At 35.1% G+C, this 19193-nt stretch overlaps 1 protein-coding gene and 1 non-coding gene across 2 annotated transcripts in view; both read left to right on the top strand.

The window, feature by feature from the left end:
- LOC123526755 (gastrula zinc finger protein xFG20-1-like) overlaps window positions 1-19193 on the top strand; it is a 34309-nt gene that overhangs the window by 2897 nt on the left and 12219 nt on the right. Inside the window, exons 2-3 of the mRNA XM_053522572.1 lie at window positions 12974-13129; window positions 16212-16289. Coding sequence (XP_053378547.1) covers window positions 12974-13129; window positions 16212-16289 — 234 coding nt within the window. The remainder of the gene's footprint in view (window positions 1-12973; window positions 13130-16211; window positions 16290-19193) is intronic.
- Trnat-ugu (transfer RNA threonine (anticodon UGU)) lies at window positions 13990-14062 on the top strand. The gene has a single exon. It is a non-coding gene; the product is annotated as a tRNA-Thr (tRNA).

Raw genomic sequence — 19193 nt, 5'->3', positions numbered from 1 at the left:
GTTCATTGTAATCTTTAATCAATCCATGCCAAATACTGGAGCTTTCTGTGTTCAACTTGCAGAGAAATTCATCATCAGTCGAATGCATGGACTGTACAGGGTATAGTTCCTCTCGCCCGTATACTGTAAGGGGGATAGTTTTAATCTGTACAGTGTATAGATTAGAATTTGCTCTTTCGGAAGTTGCAAAAATGGTATCATAATTATACTACATACCAATATTTTCAGTTGATTCTTTTATGTGAGCTTTTAGGCTAAAACGTTCTTACAAATTTGATTCTTCTCAGAAATTAAATGGTTCTATTTTTAGCTCGACTATTCATAGAATAGTAGAGCTATTGGACTCGCCCGTGCGTCGGCGTCCGCATCCCGATTTGGTTAAGTTTTTGTATGTAAGCTGGTATCTCAGCAACCACTTGTGGGAATGGATTGAAACCTCACAAACTTATTCACTGTGATAAACTGACTTACACTGCACAGGTTCCATAACTCTATTTTGCTTTTTTACAAAATTATGCCCCTTTTTTGACTCAGAAATTTTTGGTTAAGGTTTTGTATGTATGTTGGTATCTCAGTACTCACTAATGGGAATGGATTGAAACTTAACACGCTTCTTCACTGTCATGATATGACATGCAGTGCAAAGGGTCAATAACTCAACTTCGCATTTTACAAAATTATGCCCCTTTTTCAACAAGAGTTTTTGATTAAATTCTTATATGTAAGCTGGTATCTCAGTACCCACTTATGGGAATGGATTGGAACTTCACACACTTGTCCACTGTCATGAGCTGATAAGCACTATGCAAGTTCCTTAACACTATTTTGCTTTATTTACTAAATTATGCCCCTTTTTCGACTTTCTTATTCATTCATTCGACAAGGCTGTTGAATAGTCGAGCGTTGCTGTCCTCCTGACAGCTCTTGTTTCATTGGTTATGGCTTAACTTATACTTAGGTTAGATTTGGGAAAGAATTATTTAAGTTATCTTCTTGAAAAAAAACAACTCATTTCAGATAAATTCATAAAGAGATGCACTTCTAATCATAATTACAATGAAAAAGTGATGTGATTTGTTACTAACTTGTGATTAAGTTTTTAAGTTTTCCATTTTTACTGTTGATGAAATAAACTTTTCTTATTTTATCATCCTTTGTCTTTTCTGGTGAAAAATATTCAGATGTATACTTAAAAGTGGGATAAGAAGAGTGTTTTCAAATGTATTAATTCCCTTTGAAATAATGTAGAGTGAACATAATTTAAAGAATGTGTTTTACCCAATGGCAAGTTTACTTGAAAACTCAGGTATTTGATAAGCTGTCGTGCTTGTCAAGAGTTTCAGGCTACTTATTAAATGATAGTAAAACATTTTGATTATAATTTAGTAAAGTTCTATTCCTATTGCCTATGGAATTTTTGAAGGTCTGTGGTACAAAGTTAGAGCCTTATTCATTACCCAAAAGTTGTGTGTTTAAGTATTTTCATGGAATAAAGCTGTTTTGCAATTTCTAAAATGTATGAGTTAGATGAGAGTGATTATAGTCTGTAATATACTAGTATGCATTAGTCATTGTGCAAGATTTAATTAGAATAAGTAGGATTCTTTCCAGCAAATGCAACATAACAGCTGCTTAAATTATTCTATGTAGACATTGATGAACTGGAATATTGTCTTCAAAGGAAAGTTGTTAGGAGTTTTAACCTCATTTTAGAAATAATCAAAAGTACTAACTCAAAGGTCATAACTTTTCTGCAAAAGCAAAACTTCAAGTGGGTTATCGTTCACAAGCTGATTAACATTCATGTGAAGTGTAATGCACAATCTGAAGAGCCATAATTCTGCTCAACATGGATGGACAACACATGCACATATTTACATGTTAACGTGTCTACACAGTGCACATCAAGGACAATTGTAAATGCATGATTAAAAAAAATAATTATTTGATATCTTAAAACATTTTTATTTTCATATGATCTGTTTTTCATAATGAATGCAGCAGAATAGATATGAATGTAAATACTAAAAAAATTATAAGTACTGTTATCAGAAAGACCCCTAAATGTTTGCAGCATGCATATTTTGACAAATCATTGTATAATGTATCACAATTTTATGCAGAGATACATACATGACTATTAATGAACAAGAAGAACAAGCATATCAATAATACATAAGAAATGAAATGAGGTTTCATAAAATAATGCTCCATTATCTTTTTAAAGCTTTCTGTTTTAGCTCCACATAATAAAAATTATGTACGTCATTGTTGACATTCTTAAAAGATAAAATGGAAATATACTGGCAATGATCTGTTGCAAAATCTACGAAATTTTAGACTCTTAAGATTGATTGGGCAAACAACATATTTCTGTATTTATCAGCATTGTTTAAATTCATTTAACAAGTTTGGTTTAGATATAATGTTTTGAGCTGACATACACTTTTCAGAAACATAGCACCCGTCCTACTTTAACCGACCACATGAGCTGCAATTAATGGTCTAAAAGTGAGACAAATCCTGAAAAAAAAAACATCAAGAAAGTGTATGGTTAAAATTTGTTCTGTTAGCAGCATTAACTTTAAGTAATCATATTGAATGAAACCTTCAGTACATCTTAATTTTCTTCGTCTATACACCGTACACGATATTTCTGAAAACGGTCTATACCCCGTACTGAAAATGTCTATACCCTGTACACTTGTGTCAAAATTCACTTGGGTAATACAAAAAAACTGTTGTAGTCAGATATCCAGGATTTTTGGTATTATTATTATTGTTGTTATTATACCAGATTTATATAGCGCCCTTTTCATGATCAATTTCACATTCAAAGGCGCTTTACATAGTTCAAATACAGCCACACAGGGCGCATAATTCATCCTCTACTAGTACAGACACAGAGCGATCTGACCAGAGGGACAGAGTGAGACAAAGCCCCCACGACAGAGAGATCAGAATTCAGATACAGGCTTGTCCGGCTAACTTAGCCTAGCTCGTTGCGAATAGACAGCCTGGTTCTTTAACCTGCCCAGTGTATAGCACTGATACATGCATGGATTGCCTGGGTTCCTGACCAGTACATCTCTAGTTGGGTGGGAAACACTGAAAAGCGTTCGTGAAAATTCCCGAGTAGCTGCTGGGGATCGAACCCTGGACCTCAGGATTGGAAGTATGAATACTCAATAGAAAATTAAAGATTTAGAATTTTTATGAAAGTCTATTAGCGATCTTCTTTACTAAAATATGCACAAAAATAAAGGTTCGACAGTGAGCAAACGGAACATCAGCCTATTTATAAACTCCCTTGTGCATGTTACCAGCTATATGGATGTATTTTCGGGCATAGGAATCATTCCACTTTTGATAAATTTCGCGGTTTACATCATTCTTATCTTAAAGGTGTTGAAATAATGTTAAGTATAATACCATTGTTTTGGTAATGCTTTTGGCCTAGGATCATGAAATTTGATAGGGAGATTGGTCATAACCAGCAGATGACCCCTATTGATTTTAAGGTCAGAGGTCAAGGTCAAGGTCACAGTCACCATGAACAGTTAAACAGTTTCTGAATGATAATTCAAGAATGCTTGGGCCTAGCATCATGAGCATTGATGGGGAGGTTGATCTTGACCAGCAGCTGACCCTTATTGATTTTTAGGTCAGTAGGTCAAAGGTCAAGGTCACAGTGACCGAGAACAGTTTTATGGTTTCACGATGATAACTTGAGAATGCTTGGGCCTAGGATAATGAAACTTGATAGGGAGGTTGATCATGATCAGCAGATGACCCCTATTGATGTTGAGGTCAGTAGGTCTAAGGTCAAGGTCACAGTGACCCAGAACAGTTAAACGGTTTTTGGATGATAACTCAAGAATGCTTAGGCCTAGAATCATGAAACTTAATAGAGCAGTTGATCATGACCAGCAGATGGCCTCTATTTATTTTAAGGTCAGTAGGTCAAAGGTCAAGGTCACATTCACCCAGAACAGTTAAACGGCTTTTGTGTACAATGACCAAATTTCTGTTCTTTATGCAATTACTGAATGCATCAATGGGGGCATTTCGTGTTCTTAAATGTTATGAAATTGCGAAAAATTTAGACTTACCATTATCAGTATAAAGATATTTTATTTGGAATGGCTTTTTATATGCCCAAAGGGACCTATTATGTTATACCACCGATGTCCGTCTGTCCATCCGTTAGCAATTTCATGTACTCTCTGTAACTATTGAACCCCTTGAAGAATTTCAAAGAAACTGGCAAAAGTGTTCACCACACTGAGACGATGTGCAGAGCGCATGTTTTGGATGACTCGCTTCAAGGTCAAGGTCACACTTAGGGGTCAAAGGTCATATTAGTTTGTTTCGTGTCCACTCTTGAACTCCTTGAAGGATCTCAAAAAAAACTTGACAAAAGTGTTCACCACACTGAGACGACATGCAGAACGCATGTTTTGGATGACTTGCTTTAGATTACCCCTATTGATTTTGAGATTAGTAGGTCAAAGGCCAAGGTCGCAGTGACCCAGAAAAGTTAACTGGTTTCCAAACTGAAGAATGCTTGGGCCTTCATATATGACTTTGTTTTGTGTTTATTGCTCTACATTGCAGTGCTCTTGTTTTTATTTGGCAGATCCCTTTTTTGTTCACTTAGAATAATTTTTTTTTTTTAATTACTTCCCTTTTATGTTACTATAAATAGCTTATTTTGAAACTGTTTTATCATTGGCCATAGGGATAACCGAGACCACTTTTCTGTGGTACAATATGGATGGTACCTCCAATTTTAGGTGTATTTTGACATACCTGTACCTGGTAAGGGATTTTTTTGAGGACTTTGAATATTTTTTGTGGACTTAGATTTTTTTTTGAAGTTCTTCCCTTTGTTGTTTCAGTCCTTTGGGCTTCAACAGTCAAGTTCTTTAAATTTTGCTCCCATCCTCTGATGTAACCATTAGGGCGTATATTGCCCCACTTGACGGAGCTCTTATTAATAATGGTAAAACAATAATTGTAGTTTTCTTAGTCTAATACAAATAAAAGTTTGCAAAGTAGCAAAACTGTTGTAAAACAACAGAAACCTTGAAAGCTAACAATCATTTGGAAATTATTAGTTTAGAATTAAAAAAAAAACACATACTTTTTGGCATTTGATTTTTAATTGTTCTCTGGTCATGTTCTTTTATACTGTTCTTTATCATCCATTCTTGTGTTTGTTGTCATTTGGTATTTGGTCAGTACTATTTGAAGGATTAGTTTTGTGCACATATGAAGTGATCTTAGCTTCAGTTGTAAAGAAATAAATAAAGTTAAAATGTATAATTTCTTTTGTGAATTTCCTGGATTGGTGTATGCTATAGACCATTATTTACAGTTCCTGTTTTGTTACAGTGGTCCGCCCAGAACATTTTTGTCCCATTTGTATGAAAATGATTATTGAACTAATACATAGCAAGTTTACCATAGCTTTAACTGTGGTTTTATATCAAGGTGAATGTCAGTCAGAATTTCTGTCTCCAGCCCTATTAGCCATGTTACCAATAAGTCTTTTGTTAGCACGTTGAAAATTATTAATATTTCCTTGTTTCTTTCATAAACCAAAAATTTGGCACTATACCTTAAGTGACGTGCACTAGATAGAATCTATCTTAAAGTTTAATGTTCTTGGTCATATAAAGAAAACACTTGCAATTGAAAAGTCTTTGCTAAAACTTTTTACTTTTTTGGATTTCAGGTTCACAAGAACAAAGGGGAGGTAACTCTGTGAAAATTTCTGAAAGTTTACGCCAGATATTTCAAAACATACCTGTTGAACCAACGGGCATTCCAGGAGGATTTTCTTGTAACGTTTGTGGGAGAGTGTTCACAATGAAGTGTAATCTAAGACGACACGAGGCGATTCACAATGGAGAAAAAAGATCTAATTGTAGTGAATGTGGGAAATACTTCAGTCGAGCTGATTCCTTGAAGAGACATCTATTTACAATGCATAATATATTTAATTAAGAGTTGATTAGTTAGATTTTAATTGAGAAAAAGCTAATTTGAGCACTGGTCACTTTTTGGCCCCCAACTTTTTCGAGGAAAAAATGGACACGTTCATCTGTCCATCCATCCATCACAGTACGTGTCCTGTCCATAACTCTGCCATCCATGAAGGGATTTTAACTTTGTATAAATGTTCCCCATAATAAGATGATGTGTCATGCACAAGACCAAGACCCCTAGCTACAAGGTCAAGGTCACAGAGGTTGACTAAGGTTTACAGGGTCTGTTAGTATCCGAACCCATAACTCTGCCATTCATCAAGGGATTTTAAAATTACTTGGCACAGATGTTCCCTATATTGAGTTAATGTGTTATGTGCAAGACCCAGACCCCTAGCTCCAAGGTCAAGGTCACAATTAGAAGTCAAAGGTAAACATGGTATGTTTCTTTCTTATCCACAAATCTGCCATTCATCAAAGGATTTTAACTTACTTGGCACAAATATTCAACATAGGGAGTTGATGTATCGTGTGCAAGACCCAGACCTCTAGCACTAAGGTCAAGGTCACCCTTGGTATTTTATTTGTCTGTTCTTTATTGGTGTATATTTAAATAACTTGGCATAAATATTCAGCTTAACAACACATTGTGTCATGTGCATTGGTCAAGGTTACAGGTACCCAAGTGAGCTTTCTTTTCTTTTTTTTTGTACATGAAATTACCTCCCTTTTATATAATAAAGTGTAATAAATGCATAATTATTTCAGTTTTCTCACTAATCTAAATTAATGATTGGTATCATATGTTAATAAATAAGTGATTTGATACCGGCCCTGTTATTTGTCTGAGGGCAGTCGTATTGACTGGAAGCAATTGTAGTCAAGCCAGACTCGAGTTATATCTTAATGATATATATAGTTAATGGTTGCTATACATGAGGTTGATAATATGTAGTGCAGTTCTGTATTGACCATCAGTAGAGTTAATTTTTCTGGTGTGTAATACAAAAACAAAATTTTTTAGTACTTGCATTTCAGTTGTTAATTACTTTCCTTTGATATGATAATTATATTAATGAAATAATTTTCCTTACCAATGTAAAAATAAAATCACATTAAATCTTTAAGATACGGATATTAGCACATATATATAGCACAGAGTGCTCAAGGCGAGCTATTGTGATCACTCAACGTCAGTTCATCTGTCTGTTTGTCCAAGTACACAATTGATACATTGTATTAATTCCATTACCCCTTAAGTCTTTTTAGTGATTGTTTTATTATTTTCAAACAAAAGAGTGACCACCTTGTACTACATCGTGAGACAGCTGTCTGTCCGTCAGTCTGTTTACACTATTCTTCAATCGACACCTCCTTTGAAACCATGCATTGGAAGTTGATGAAACTTGGCAGAAATGTTCCTTGGATGATCTTCCAAATTTATTATATCCCTGCGAACAAAATTTGGTGTGTGTGTGTGTGTGGGGATATACAGGAGTGAACTTTTTTGTTTGTCAGTCGCTTGGTCTGTTGGTTTTCATGGTTTCTGGACAATAACTCATGAAAATCTTGACAGATTTAAATAAATTTTGGTACACAGGTATAACATCATAAAACACAGGTTCGACTTTGGCTATGAACCACCAATTTTTCGATGTAGTTATGGCCCCTTTCAAACTTAAAATTTGCCAAACTCATGGTTTCCAGACAATACCTCATGAAAGGCTTGACAGATTTAAATAATTTTTGGTACTCATAAAATACAGGTCGACTTTGGCTACTATCCGACAGTTTTTATTCCCTCCCTTTGAAGGGGTGGGGGGGGTATATTGTTTTGCAGATGTTGGTCGGTAGGTAGGTCGGTCAGTCTGTATGTAGACTAGTCTGTTTCTGGATGATAACTGAAGAACGCTTGGGCCAAGAATCATGGAAGTTGATAGGGTGGTCATGACCAGCAGATGACCCCTATTGATTTTGAAATGATTAGGTCAAAGGTCAAGGTCACAGTGAGCTGGAACAGTAAAATGGTTTCTGGATTATAACTCAAGAACACTTGGGCCTAGGACCATGAAAGTTGATAGGAAAGTTGATCATGAGCAGTAGATTACCCCTATTGATTTTGAGATTGGTAGGTCAAAGGTCAAGGTCGCAATGACCCAGAAAAGTTAAATGGTTTCTGAATTCAAGAATGCTTGGGCCTAGGATCATGAAAGTTGATAGGGAGATTGTTCATGACTAGCAGATGACCCCTATTGATTTTGAGGGCAGTAGGTCAAAAGTCAAGGTCACACTGACCTGGAACAGTTAAACCCTTTACGGACGATAACTTGAGAACGTTTGGGTCTAGGATAACGAAACCTGATAGGGACCATGGTCATGGCCAGCAGATGTCCCCTATTGATTTTGTGGTCAGTAGGTTAAAGGTCAAGGTCATGGTGACCCAGAACAGTAGAACTTTTGTGTACAATGACCAAATAATTTCTGTTCCTTGTGCAATTACTGAATGCATCAAGGGAGGGGGGGGGGGCATTTCGTGTTCTACGAGCTCTTGTATAATGTAGTTACGGCCCTGTCCAACCTAAAACTTGCCATATGTCTGTGATAAGGCTATATTTTGGGGGTATTATTCGTCACTCGTGTAACAGTTGTAGTTCAAACTATTCTGCTTATGATCACATAGGGGCAGTCAGAGCTAAATACAGAAAAGTCTTCAAATAACAACAACATTCTCCTCCTAATCTTATAGTTTGATTTGAAAATAGTTTCACAGAGATGGTCTTTATGTAGCCGTCTACCAAGTTTGTTCAATTTATTTGCATGTGAAGAAAAAGGTTTTTAACATTACCAGTATGTGTTTCTACTTTGGTGTCATTATCTGTAGCATAATTATTAATGTTATGCGTTTCTTGAATATTTTTATGTGATAATTGATTTTGAAAAAAAAAAGATGTGTTTCTTATATATGTTCATGTGTGATAATTGATTTCGAATTTTAAAATATGGTATGTGTTTCTTACATATTTTAATGTGATAATTGATTTTGAATTTTAAAAAATGGTATGTGTTTCTTTTATATTTTTGTGTGATAATTGATTTTGAAAAAGAAAGATGTGTTTGTTATATGTTTGTGTGGGATAATTGATTTTGAATTTTAAAAAATGGTATGTGTTTTGTACATATTTTTGTGTGATAATTGATTTTGAATTAAACAATATGGTATGTGTTTCTTGTATATTTTTGTGTGATAATTAATTTTGAATAAAAAATGCATATAAGGAACAAACCAACAAAGTGTTATGTTTTCATACATGAAATGTAAAAATGATTATACATAAATCTGCTGCATTTATTAAGTTTATTCCAGTGTCATTTACAGCATAAGTAGGTTGTAAGTTGGAGTTTTCCAGTACACGTGAAAGCACCAGAAAATAATAATCTGTTACTCAGGCTGTAGATGCAGATGTAAATATCGGCTTCTAGAGTAGCTGCGTGGTGGAAACGAGGCTCTTAAACCAAGAGCCGGATAATCCCATCTGCATCTATAGCCAAGAGTTTACTACCTTTCTTGCATACTGTATCTTACAAAATCTTTAAATTGGCGTACATACTGACGAAAATGGATACAAAATTATGTATTGATGTAAATAAACAGTTTATATTCACAGATTTACTCAGAAACATGGAAGATGATGGAACCATGATTGACATGGACACATACAAAATGATTGAGTGTTTTACACATGAAAGACACTCTTGTGACACCTGTGGAAAAAAATTCACCTTGTTGAAAAATTTAAAAAGACATAGAGCCATTCACAGAGGAGAAAGAAGCTCAAGTTGCAACAAATGTGGAAAAACTTTCTGTAGAAAGGATTCTTTGAAAAGACATCTGTTTATGGTGCATCAGATCATCTTGAATGAAAAGTTTCTCTGCAAATGAATGATAATGTAATGTGCAGATTATCCAGTTAACATCAGCTTTAAATTCTAAGGAACAAATAAATAATGCTTTCAAAAAACTTTTTGTGAGTAGTTTTGTGTTTATCTTTTAGATTAAAGTTTAGTGTGTATTTTGAGATATTTTTTCCAACCAATATCATTTGACCAGTAAGTGATTGACACATGAAAATTTGGTTTAGAAATAGAAGCGCAGCTCTGTGCATTTATATAATAAGTGCTAAGAGTAGTCTATACATCCATACATAAAGCACGGCAAGCCTCCTAAAATAATCTATGTGTTCTTAATTTAGATAGAGGAATGGAAAGTTGAACAGACAAGTTTTTAGTAATGATGTAACATAGATCCATTCAAAAGGGAACAAGAGCTGTTTTTGTTTTTATTTTCCTAGCTAAGATAATGACAGTGTCTAATTTATTAGTTACTTTTGTCAGTACATGTGTATGTCTGCTGTCTAGTGTCTGTCCTGAAATTCATGACTGACCGAGACCTCTTTAGTGCATGTGGTATTTTGAAGTAACATAAGGAACATAACAAGAAGATTAATTTTGTACAAGGAAGACACTAAAATTATTAGGTCGAAGTTCAAGGACACACGATAGAGGTCAAAGATTTTTTGGGCCATGTTTCTTGTTCAGCAGGAGGTCAAGGTCACACATAGAAATATTTTACGTTATCTTTCGTGCCCGTACTAAGATGTTAGTATGCATGGATTATTATTCAAATAGATTTATAAAAACATTAAAGGTCCAATACTAAGGAAAGTGAACATTTTAATTTCTTTTAAAAAGCACAGAAACTATTTCATTTTATTGGGAAATGAAAGTTGGTATGTAGAAATTCGAAATAAATCGCAGTATATGTACAATTATTTTTCTATGAAGTATGAAGAAATTTAAAAAGACCTGGGGGGTCATTCTGTCAATTTATTGAAATTTCAACATAATACACATACATTTCTTTGAGTTCCAAAGACCTTCTGTAAATTTTGACCTGCCAATCTTCATTATTTAGTGTCTTGCAGAAGTCTATGCACTGGCTATGAAAAAAATTGCCAACTCACTTTCCCTTAGTAATGGACCTTTAAGGCGCAACGTTCAGACTCTCAAAGGTCATTGTCATGTATAGAGGTCAAGTATTTCAAATAAGTTTTCATGCGCATAACTTTGCATAAATGTTCACCATTACGATAAAACACGTACCTCCCTTATGCAAAAAATATTTTACATCTTTCTAGTACTTGTCTTTATGGAAATTGGGCAAGGGCATAATTATAGTGTTATCCCTGTTCTTGTATAGTGCATTGTTTGTATTTGTTGTTTGTATTTGTACTGTGTAACTTACGTCATTTGTCATTTGGTGGCAGTTTGAAATAACTTTGCACAAGTGCATGACTACGAAAACAATATGCAAGACGTACATATCTTTGTTTTCACATTACATAATGGGGACATATGTATGCCTTGGACAAATTTCTAATTCCAAGGATATTTTGGCTTCCAGTTAACCAAGTTCTTACTTTGAGGACTGTAATAGATAAACTTCATGTTGTAATATGTCTCTCAGGTTGGTAGATCTATTTTTAGGTAATATAACTAGAAGTAAGAGTTGACCATGCAGTGATAGTAAGTGGGGACAGCAGTTTCCTAAAGACAACTATTTTGTTCAAGTAGACATGGTAAAAAATTTTTGGAGTGACATCAGAGTATTGCTAATTTATTTCAACAAGGAATTTCATTTAGATAACTATATTAATGATACCTACAATGATTAACCTGGTATACTCTACAAAGTCCTGTCATCAAAAAAACAGCCGTGTCTAGACATGTCAGCTTATTTCTAGTTAGAAATATATGTGCCGTGCCATGAGAAAACCAACATAGTGGGTTTGCGACCAGCATGGATCAAGACCAGCCTGCGCAGTCTGGTCAGGATCCATGCTGTTCGCTAACAGTTTCTCTAATTCCAATTGGCTTTGAAAGCGAACAGCATGGATCCTGACCAGACTGCGCAGATGCGCAGGCTGGTCTGGATCCATGCTGGTCGCAAACCCACTATGTTGGTTTTCTCATGGCATGACTCATTATTATATTCACATATAATATTAAATGAAAGAAGGAAGGTTTTTCATAATACTTGTATTTCACTTATTTAAATCAAACAGTTATGACAAAGTATTTATAATTCATGACGAAGTATTTATAATTTTAATTTTAACATCCGCACTGTGTCTTATTTTCTGAACAGAAGCTGTTGATTATTCTTGACTATTCATTCCTTTCTGTCTGTTTGTCCTCAAGGTTTGTAGTATAGCCTTTATAAACAACACATTCAGTGAGCATTTACCTCTGTACAAACACAGATATTTGTATCCAAGATGAAGTTCTTAGTAAATTAACCACACCTAGCAACAGCCTTTGTTCAACAGCCACGTCTCTGTCACACAGAACAGCCCGCTCCATTTGAATGCAGCTATTAATCTTGACAGTTATATCAAGGTACTTTTTACAAGTAATGTCAATCACCAATTTCCTTACAAATATATATAATCTCATTATTTCAACTTCCTTCTGCCGTTATGATAGTCACCATTTTTCCATGAGAATATGTATTCTCATTTGCTAGTACAATATACTTCAACTGCTTTTTTAACCTTTAGCCTGCTAAATTTCTAGAATGGACTGGTCCATCATTCAGTTTGGGTGATACCATTTATAATTTGAAGGGGTCCGTGTTCACTGAAAATTAACTAACTGAATAGTGAACAGTGCAGACCATGATCAGCCTGCACGGATGTGGTCGCAATGGCATTATCACTTGCCGCCAGCAGGCTAAAGGTTAAGGTTTTCTGTGACAATCAGAAGGTGCTAAAATTACTTTTTCTTAAAGAAATCGGTAATTGTCATTATAGTCCACTAAGTTTAATATACCGTAAACTGTTTAGTAGGCTAGCAGATATAATATATTCAAGCTTGAATTTATGAAATAATGGAGCTAATGCAGTCTTTCTGTTTGTTTTCAGACAATACATTTCCATTGCAACACTCTGTGGAAGACCAGACAGCTAAAAGAACAGTTGTATTTGGATTCGAGTGTACGATATGTGGACGAGTGTTTTCGCAGAAAGGGAATATGAAAAAGCATTATCTGATCCATACAGGAGAAAAACCGCACAAATGTGATTTTTGCAGCATGAGATTCAGACGCACTGATCATCTTCAAAGTCACATGACCACAAGGCATCCTGAACAATTGGCAGAAAAATTCAGACAACGAAAATATCAGCAAAATGTATGTGTTAAGTAATAGTTATGGTAGTTTTACATACAGCTGAGTGATATGTTTTGATAGTGGTACCTAATGTTTCCATTTCGGGTCAGTACTACGGTTTTTGCATTTTTGTTTCAATTTATGTGATATGGGTACTAGGTTGAAGGCCTCTTTTTAAATTCAGTCTCAAATCTCAGCTACTGATTGGTTGATTATGATCTTATAATAACCAAGGTTGGATTCAGTTTGTTTTACCAGTAAAGTGTCTGACTTTAAGTACAAAGCCTCACTTGTGATCTTGTCTTGTTCTTGATTACCTTGAGGACAATAATACAATCGTAAAATACTGTATAGACAGCTCATTTTAAATCAGCAAAAAGGAAACAAAGAAATGAGATACATTTCATGGACTTGAAAATCTTTTTGATAAAAAGAAGTATTATTATACCGATAAATATAATAATTATAGTAGTATTCTAAAGACTTTATTGAGTAAGCAATCTGACTACAAAGTACAGCTCCAATTAACGCTACGCACATAGGATCTGAAGACGTGCTATTGATAGTCTCGTTTTCACGACTCTTTCGGTAGCCAATCAGAGCCTACTTACAACATTTTGTAAGCGAAAGTAGAAGTTTAAAAAATCTATATTTAGCCTGGGTTTTTCATATTTACATTTCTTATGGCGACCACATCACGACTACGCCTTCATGTTTTGAGAGGAATCATATGTCATGGTACGGACTTGGTCACGTAAGGTGTCAGACAGCCAGTTAGCTCAGTTGGTAGGGCACTCGCCCTGTAAGCGAGAGGTCCCGGGTTCGAGCCCCGGACTGACTGCACATTTTTCTCACCCTTTGACATTCGACGCTATTTTGATCGTTCAGCCAAATGTTTGTTGAAACAAGTCGTCTGATTGGTTCAAATAAAAATAGATTTGCGAAAATAAAAATAGCAGTATCGAAAATCCAAAATATACAGAAGACGAATGTGAATGGGTCATTCTCAGATCTTCGTTTAGAAGATCAAGTACTTTAGTTAGATTGTTAAGTAAGGGGCCTCACTAGTGGCCGAGTGGTCAATTCGTTGACTTTGAATTACTTTTCCCTCACCACTATGATTTCAAAACTTCGCTTGGGGTTTAGAATTTTCCATATTAGGAAACCATCCATCTGGGCCAATGGGAGGTAGTCAATTCCACCCAGGTGACTGTTGTGTCTGGAATAAATTGCTTGGAGCATCAAAAGCTATCCATTGACCATTTGACCTATATTTATTTTTGTGAACCACATGACCACAAAAAAAGTCTTTTAAAAGAGAAGTTACAGTTGTTAATGGACAGAATGTTCTCTACAGCCTTCTAAGATGGAAAGCAAATACCTAAAATGTAACAAGCTTAGAACTATAAAAGGATTGTTTTCAAAGTCTGAAAACTGACAGGTATTTGAAAGTAGACTGTTTAATGAAATTATCTAATCTGCTTGCAGAAAATTCAATTATATTTCTGAGAAATCTGAAAGATTAACTGAAGAGTCTAGTACACAAGAACATTCACAAGCATTGACATAACTCCTTGTGCTGCACATTTCAAATGACTTTCTGATTCAGTGGGATGAGATATTTAATGTTTCCTTGAAGTTTTGTTTTGAGAAACATAAAAATATTTTAGTTTTATATATAACTGTATGATATTTATATTGTAAGCTACATTTTATTAACATGTAGCTATAACATAGTTGAATTTGTCTTGATGTGAAAGGGGGAATATTTGTCTTGGTAGAAACAGCTGTTAGCATTTACTTAATACATTGTATGATGATGTCAAACTTAAAGATAATTTGCTCTTGTATAAAATCAGTACTATTCTTATGATATTTAAATTTCAATAGAGGTTGAAATTAGCTAAATTTTGTACATGTATCATAAGTAGGGTTATCACCATTAATTTTGATATTGATACTTTGATAAAGAATTCTTTGATATTGATACATCTAAATAAAAACTTGCACAAACCAATGAAAATATTTTCTGAGTAAAAAGTAAACATTCAAAAGAAAATGGAAATACAAATGAAATGATAAAGCCTCAAGTTGTATCAATTTTGATAAGTGATTTATAGGAGAACCATATATGAGCTGCGCCATGAGAAAACCAACATAGTGCATTTGTGACCAACACGGATCCAGACCAGCCTGCGCATTTATGCAGTCTGGTCAAGATCCATGCTGTTCACTAATGGTTTCTCTAATTGCAGTAGGGTTTTAAAGCAAACATTATGAATCCTGACCAGACTGCATGGATGCACAGGCTGGTCTGCATTCATGCTGTTCGCAAATGTTGGTTTTCTCATGGTGCGGCTCATTTTATAGATTTAATCAAGACGACAATGCTAAGCACCAGACAGTGGTACTTTCACAAGCCTTAGGGTGCAGCTTGAGTGAATAACAGTGTCTGAAGAACCAACTTGAAGTGTTTAAATATATTATAACATGCTACTGCTATATATAATTAGCTGGACTATTTGAATTTTTTCCAAATAGGAGAGCTTTTGTAACCACCCTTTTGTTGGCATCTGTGTCACAAAAGTCTTGAACCAATCTGAAGTGTTGAAATATATTATAACATGCTTCTGCTATATATAATTAGCTTGGCATTTTGAAATTTTTCCAAATAGGAGAGCTTTTATAATCACCCTTTTGTTGGCATCCGTGTTTTTCATGTAAGCAGGCAGCTCAACAACTATGTATACTAAGCCAAATGTTTTTGAGCTTCACACATATCTTCAGCATCATATGCTGTTCTACTAGGACAAGTTACATAACTCTAGCTTAGGTTTGGCAGAATCAATTGTCTGATTTGCCCAGCTTGACCTAGAGCCCATACGGACAAGTAGAATTTCACCATAGTTTACTACGTAACAATGCTATATGTATCTACTAATTAAGTTTATAAAGATAAATTCATTAAGACCATTTCTTTTATATTTTAGATGAGATAAAGATGGTCCCATCAGGACGAGGAGAACATTTGACAGTACCAGACTTCCAGCCGTATTACCCGCAGAAGGGTTCTCAATTCCATGTTTTTCCATGCCCACAGTGCAAAAAATCATTCAATCTTAAAGGCAACCTGAAGAAGCATTACCTAATACACATGGGAATGCGACCATTTGTTTGTCCTTACTGTTCAAAGCAGTTTCGTCAGAAAATAAATTTAAAAACGCATGTACTAAATATTCACAATACTGTGCTGCTAGAATAAAATCAATAGATTTGTTTGGTTGAACAAAGCCTTCAAAATCATAATATGAGCCGTGCCATGGGAAAACCAACATAGTGGCTTTGCGACCAGCATGGATCCAGACCAGCCTGCGCATCCGCGCAGTCTGGTCAGGATCCATGCTGTTCGCTTTCAAAGTCTATTGCAGTTAGAGAAACCGTTAGTGAACAGCATGGATCCTGACCAGACTGTGCGGATGCGCAGGCTGGTCTGGATCCATGCTGGTCGCAAAGCCACTATGTTGGTTTTCTCATGGCACGGCTCATATGGTGTAAACTGATTTCTCAGGACCATGTTTGTACATGCATTTTGAAATGCAGAGAGTGATTGATCAAGCTGTTAACGTTTAGCCTACTATAATTATTTCTTAAATGGACTGGTCCATGATTCAGTTTGGGCAGTATGATTTATTATTCAAAGGGGTGTTCTCTAAAGAATTATTGACTGAATAGCCAGTAGTGCAGACCATGATCTGTGTGCACAGATGTGCAAGCTGATCTTGGTCTGCACAGATGTGCAAAGGCAGAATCACTTGCTGCCAGCGGCTAAATGATTTCTTTTTCATACCCTGCACACTTACTACAAAATCATGGTTGTGTTGTGACATATTTGAGTTGATCTTCAAGGTCAAGGTCACACAGGCCTTTTTTGTGTGCTCCACAAGCACCTCTATTTTCTGTCTTCATCATTAACTGCATTATTCTACGCTTAGATATGGATTTAAGAAAATCGCTTAAAATGTATATAAAACTGTATATGAGAGATGCAGCAATCACAACTTAATGTGATTTCTAGTCACAGACATTTAAAAAAAAAAATTACGTATGGTATTCATACTTTGTTAACTGTGTGTGTTAGTTTAAATTTTAAACACAGTAATGTTATCTTGCACAAATGTTTTGTAATGATGCTGTGTAGTTATTGTTCATTATTTTGTGATTTGGTCATAAACATGTACTATATAATTACTTTAAAAAGCTTTACTATGAATCAGTTGGTCTGGTCAGTTACATTTGTAACAATCCTTTAATTTTGTTGACACTATTTTAAGCTCAGGATGAGCTATTGTGCTCACCCTGTGTCCCTCACCCAATGTCATTTGACTTTTGATCTTAATGGAACTTAGTAAGAATGTTACCTACAATAACATCTCAAAGAAGGTCATAACTGGGTCATCTGGAGTCAAAAACTAGGCCACTGGGGCAGTTGATAGAAAGACTTTGTTTCAAAGCTAAAGGCCATTTTCTGCTTAATCTTCATAAAATTGTCATGGGAATGTGTCTCTGAAATCTAGGACAAAATTCTGAGTTTAGTAACTTGCGGTCCTAAACCATGTGACTAGGTTAAATCATAGAAAAAACTCTAGAGGCCGTATTTTCTGTTTGATCTTCGTAGAACTTTGTCAGAATTTCTTCTCTTTGGATAAATTCCAAACTGAGTTATCTGAGATGTTTAATTAGGTCACAAGGTCAAACGATAGGAAAACCTTATTTACACCTAAAGGCACTATTTTCTACTAGATCATCATAAATCTTTGCCAGAATTATTATCTGTATAAAATCATGGTCATTTTGAACAGTGGGGTTCCTGAGGTTAAAAATTAGGTCACTAGGTCAAATGATAGGAAAACCTTATTTACACCTAAAGGCACCATTTTCTACGAGATCATCATAAATTTTTGCCAGAATTATTATCTATATAAAATCATGGTCATTTTGAACAGTGGGGTTCCTTCAGTGGCCCTATAGATAAGATTTGCTCGAATTATTTCACTTTGTCAAAACTAAGGACACCAGAGGGGGTTGTCACTTTTTTCTTATATGTATTACAAGAAGCCTTCATTGTTTGAAAGTGTGGATGGAAATATCTGGCTCGATGGTAACTGTTTAGGCAGTAATGAGGCTCTGCCGAGTTACTGCAAAACAGTTTGCCAGAGCCAGAAGTTTCCATCCGCACATTCAGCTAGTAATTGATTCTTTTTTATTGCTTGTCATATTCTTCAGTTGGTAGTAGAAATAAAATAAAATGAATGTTTTTTTTAAAGCGCTATTTCATTACAGTATCAATATATTAAGTATTCATTGGTAAATTACAGTATGTTTGTCATCTTACACCTCAGGTTGCAAGCGAAGTCTTTACAGCACTGCCACGACAATTCGTCGAAAGACACTTTGTCTAATAAGACAATTTGCAGAAAACGATATTTAGTTGACCTGGATATTTAGCCGAATACGACAGTTGGTCTACTGTATTTTTCGACCAAGTTGATCAAAAACTCGTCTAAAATTGGCTGAAAATTTTTTAAACAACAAAAAATAAACCTGTACACAACTTCATTTAATCAGCTGAACTTGATTTATATTATCAAAAACTATTCAGTCAATCCGAGTTCGGTCACCATTCGAGCAAGTGTCGTAGTATTTAATTTTTATTTCGACCATTCGACGCATTAGAAGCTTTGATGAACTGTTGCAGTAAGCATAATGTCATAATCGGCAAACTGTCGTATTCGACCAAATGTCTTTCGACAAGTTGTCGTGCACCGCTTTACAGCACCAGCAGAAACACGAGAAAATCCTGTCCAACATGTAAGAAGCAGTATTTCCTATATGTATAATAGTGGGTACTTTCAAAAATCTTCTTGTTAGAAAACACTGACCCTATTTTAAAATACTTTTTACAGGTCCATGCA

The sequence above is a fragment of the Mercenaria mercenaria genome, chromosome 14 (genome assembly GCF_021730395.1).
Source record: "Mercenaria mercenaria strain notata chromosome 14, MADL_Memer_1, whole genome shotgun sequence".
Taxonomy (NCBI): Eukaryota; Metazoa; Mollusca; class Bivalvia; order Venerida; family Veneridae; genus Mercenaria; species Mercenaria mercenaria.
Note: the sequence above shows the minus strand (reverse complement) of the source record. Positions and strands in the feature narration are given on the sequence as shown.